The 2586-nt window shown below is 34.1% G+C and overlaps 1 protein-coding gene across 1 annotated transcript; it reads left to right on the top strand.

Annotated features, from left to right (window-relative positions):
- Positions 1-542: 542 nt before the first annotated feature.
- On the top strand, positions 543-2132 carry LOC132051025 (agmatine hydroxycinnamoyltransferase 1-like). Its single transcript, XM_059442334.1, has one exon. The coding sequence runs from the start codon at positions 706-708 to the stop codon at positions 2023-2025; it is 1320 nt and encodes a 439-aa protein (XP_059298317.1). The 5' UTR covers positions 543-705; the 3' UTR covers positions 2026-2132.
- The last annotated feature ends 454 nt before the right edge of the window (positions 2133-2586 follow it).

The following is a 2586-nucleotide window of genomic DNA, read 5'->3' as shown; positions in this document are numbered from 1 at the left end:
TTAAATTTTGAAATTTTAAATGCATATGTTCCTTAGATTCTAATTTTTTATCGGAACGGTACAACTAGTTATGAATTTATTAGTCTCTTCAATTTTTAATTAATGAAATATGAAAATAAATTGAGATTTTAAAATTAACAAGTATTTTGTTTTTGTTTATAACATAAAAAGTACAGAAAAGTAATTTTTGCGTACTTTTGTTTATAACAAGTAAATGAGATACAAACATCAAATGTCAGCATACATACGTAATAACACCTCACTATAACAATCATGAAATTTCGGACAAATGCTACCATTATAGAGAGGTTTGACTGTATATATGTGTGTGGGGTGGGGGTGGTCAAAACTAATTAATTAGCATCTTAATTAGATTATGCCACTATATATATCTTGTCCAATTCAAATACACTCATTATGTAGTCAAATTTGGTTAATCAAATTGCTTAACTAATAATTAACAGATAATCATAATATTATTATGATTCTACTCTTTTGAAGAAGCTGCCAAAAAAGAAGATGAGAACAAATCAAATGAAAGATCACAAAAAACATACTTTAGATTTAGACTTGACAGTACATTTAATACGTTGTGGTTATATTTCTTGTATATAACGACCTCAAACTAGAACATAAAGGACACCATCTTTTCTTTTTCTCTCTAGCTCTCTTTATCCTCTTTACCAAAAACCAAAGGCAAGAACCATGAATGTTATGGTAGAAAGATCAAGAATCATCAAGCCTTTATATGACACAAATTCTCATCTAGCAGCAACGCATATTCCCCTTTCGGTCTTTGATAAAGTCACTTTTGATGCTCATATCGCAGCAATCTATGCATATCACCCACCCACCCCACCAACCTGCGTCATTGAATTAGGACTCCAAAAAGCTTTAGCCATTTATCCGGAAATGGCAGGAAGACTAGGCAAAGATGAAAATGGTAATTCTGTCATTTTTCTCAATGATAAGGGTGTTAGATTTATTGAAGCTAAAGTGGAGAGTGCACTTGATCATTCAATACTCCTCAAGCCTTCACCTGTTTTGCTTACCTTACACCCTACCTTTAAAGATGAGGATGATGTGATACAAATTCAAATCACTAGATTCACTTGTGGTTCCATGGTTATTGGATTTGGAATCCACGACCAAGTGGCGGATGGCCGTTCCGTCAGTAGCTTTTTGGTGGCATGGGGCCGAGTCACTCGAGAGCTCGGAGTCAATCCCCTTCCTTTTCGTGATCGTACTGTTGACACCCCTAGAAGTCTTCCATTTATCGAGTATGAGCACGAGGGTGCAGAGTTTATGTCGAAGCGAGTGAAAATAGAATATTTACTCGACGAAACTCTTCAAATCCAAAAGGATGTAGTTGTAGAAAATTTTCATTTCACTCAAGAATTTCTCACCAAGCTCAAGGCAATCGCTTCCTCCAAGAATGTCCAAGACAAGCCTTACAGCACTTTCCAAAGCCTTGTGGCCCATTTATGGAGGGTTATGACTCGAGCTCGCAACCTACATGGTTCAGAAACTACCCTTATAAGAATCGCGATCGATGGACATATGAGATTAATCCCTCGAGCATCGGACGAGCACTTTGGAGTCCTCTGGGCATTACCAACAGCAAAAGTGGAGGACCTTTTGTGCGAGCCTCTTCCACATGCAACAAAGCTCATTCACGATGCCATCATAAAAGTAAAAAAAGACTACTTTAGGTCAATTGTTGACTTTGCAGATGACGAGGCGATTGAGGGAGATCTCATCCCCACAACAAACACGAACAAGCCCATATTTTTACCTGATTTGGAAGTTGAGAGTTGGTTGAGTTTTCCAGCTCATAACCTAGATTTTGGGACAGGTGGCCCTTTCTCTTTCATGCCATCTTTTTACTCAGTTGAAGGCATGATATTGCTTGTGCCATCATCCACTAGAGAAGGAGGAATTGATGCTTTCATTCCTCTACTCAAAGACAACTTGCCAACATTCAGGAAATTTTGTTATGCTATAGATTTCATGCAGCCCGATTAATGATCTATTATTCATAGTTTGATGTGTTACATCTAAAATTTAGAACAAAAGTAATGTTCTCATGTTATTTTGGTCATGTTATCTTTAATTAAGTGGTATTTTTAAAGAGTGGGGTTTCAACTTTAGCTTTTTATGTTGTGTCTGTCTACTGTAAAAATATCCATCTAACCCCTAATTATAAAAATATTAATAATCATAGAAAAAATAATTTTATTAATTTAGTTGAAATAAAATGGATCAATTTTAATTTTAGTACATTGATTAAATCACAAAGATTATATTCTTATTGGAATTAATTAGAGTTTAGATTAACAGTATCTTTTATTACCGAATTTTCTAAAACAACTAATTTTACAATTCAAATAAAAGAAACAAAAATAAAAATTAACAAAACTAAAAACGTAAAGAAAACAAAACAACGAACTTATTGTTGGTTATATTCACTCATGTCTTCAAATTTCAGAATATTTTTTGCCAAGAGAAGTATATATTCACATCCAACTAACCTACAATTTGTGTGCCTCAATTTCAAATATTTTGTTGAAAAATAAACTTCTAACT

This window comes from Lycium ferocissimum, chromosome 3, assembly GCF_029784015.1.
Source record: "Lycium ferocissimum isolate CSIRO_LF1 chromosome 3, AGI_CSIRO_Lferr_CH_V1, whole genome shotgun sequence".
In the NCBI taxonomy this organism is placed as follows: Eukaryota; Viridiplantae; Streptophyta; class Magnoliopsida; order Solanales; family Solanaceae; genus Lycium; species Lycium ferocissimum.
This window is presented reverse-complemented; position numbering and strand designations above follow the sequence as displayed.

What these genes read in the sequence shown, in the direction of transcription:
- LOC132051025 (XM_059442334.1), top strand. Translation starts at nt 706, where the DNA reads ATGAATGTTATGGTAGAAAGATCAAGAATCATCAAGCCTTTATATGAC.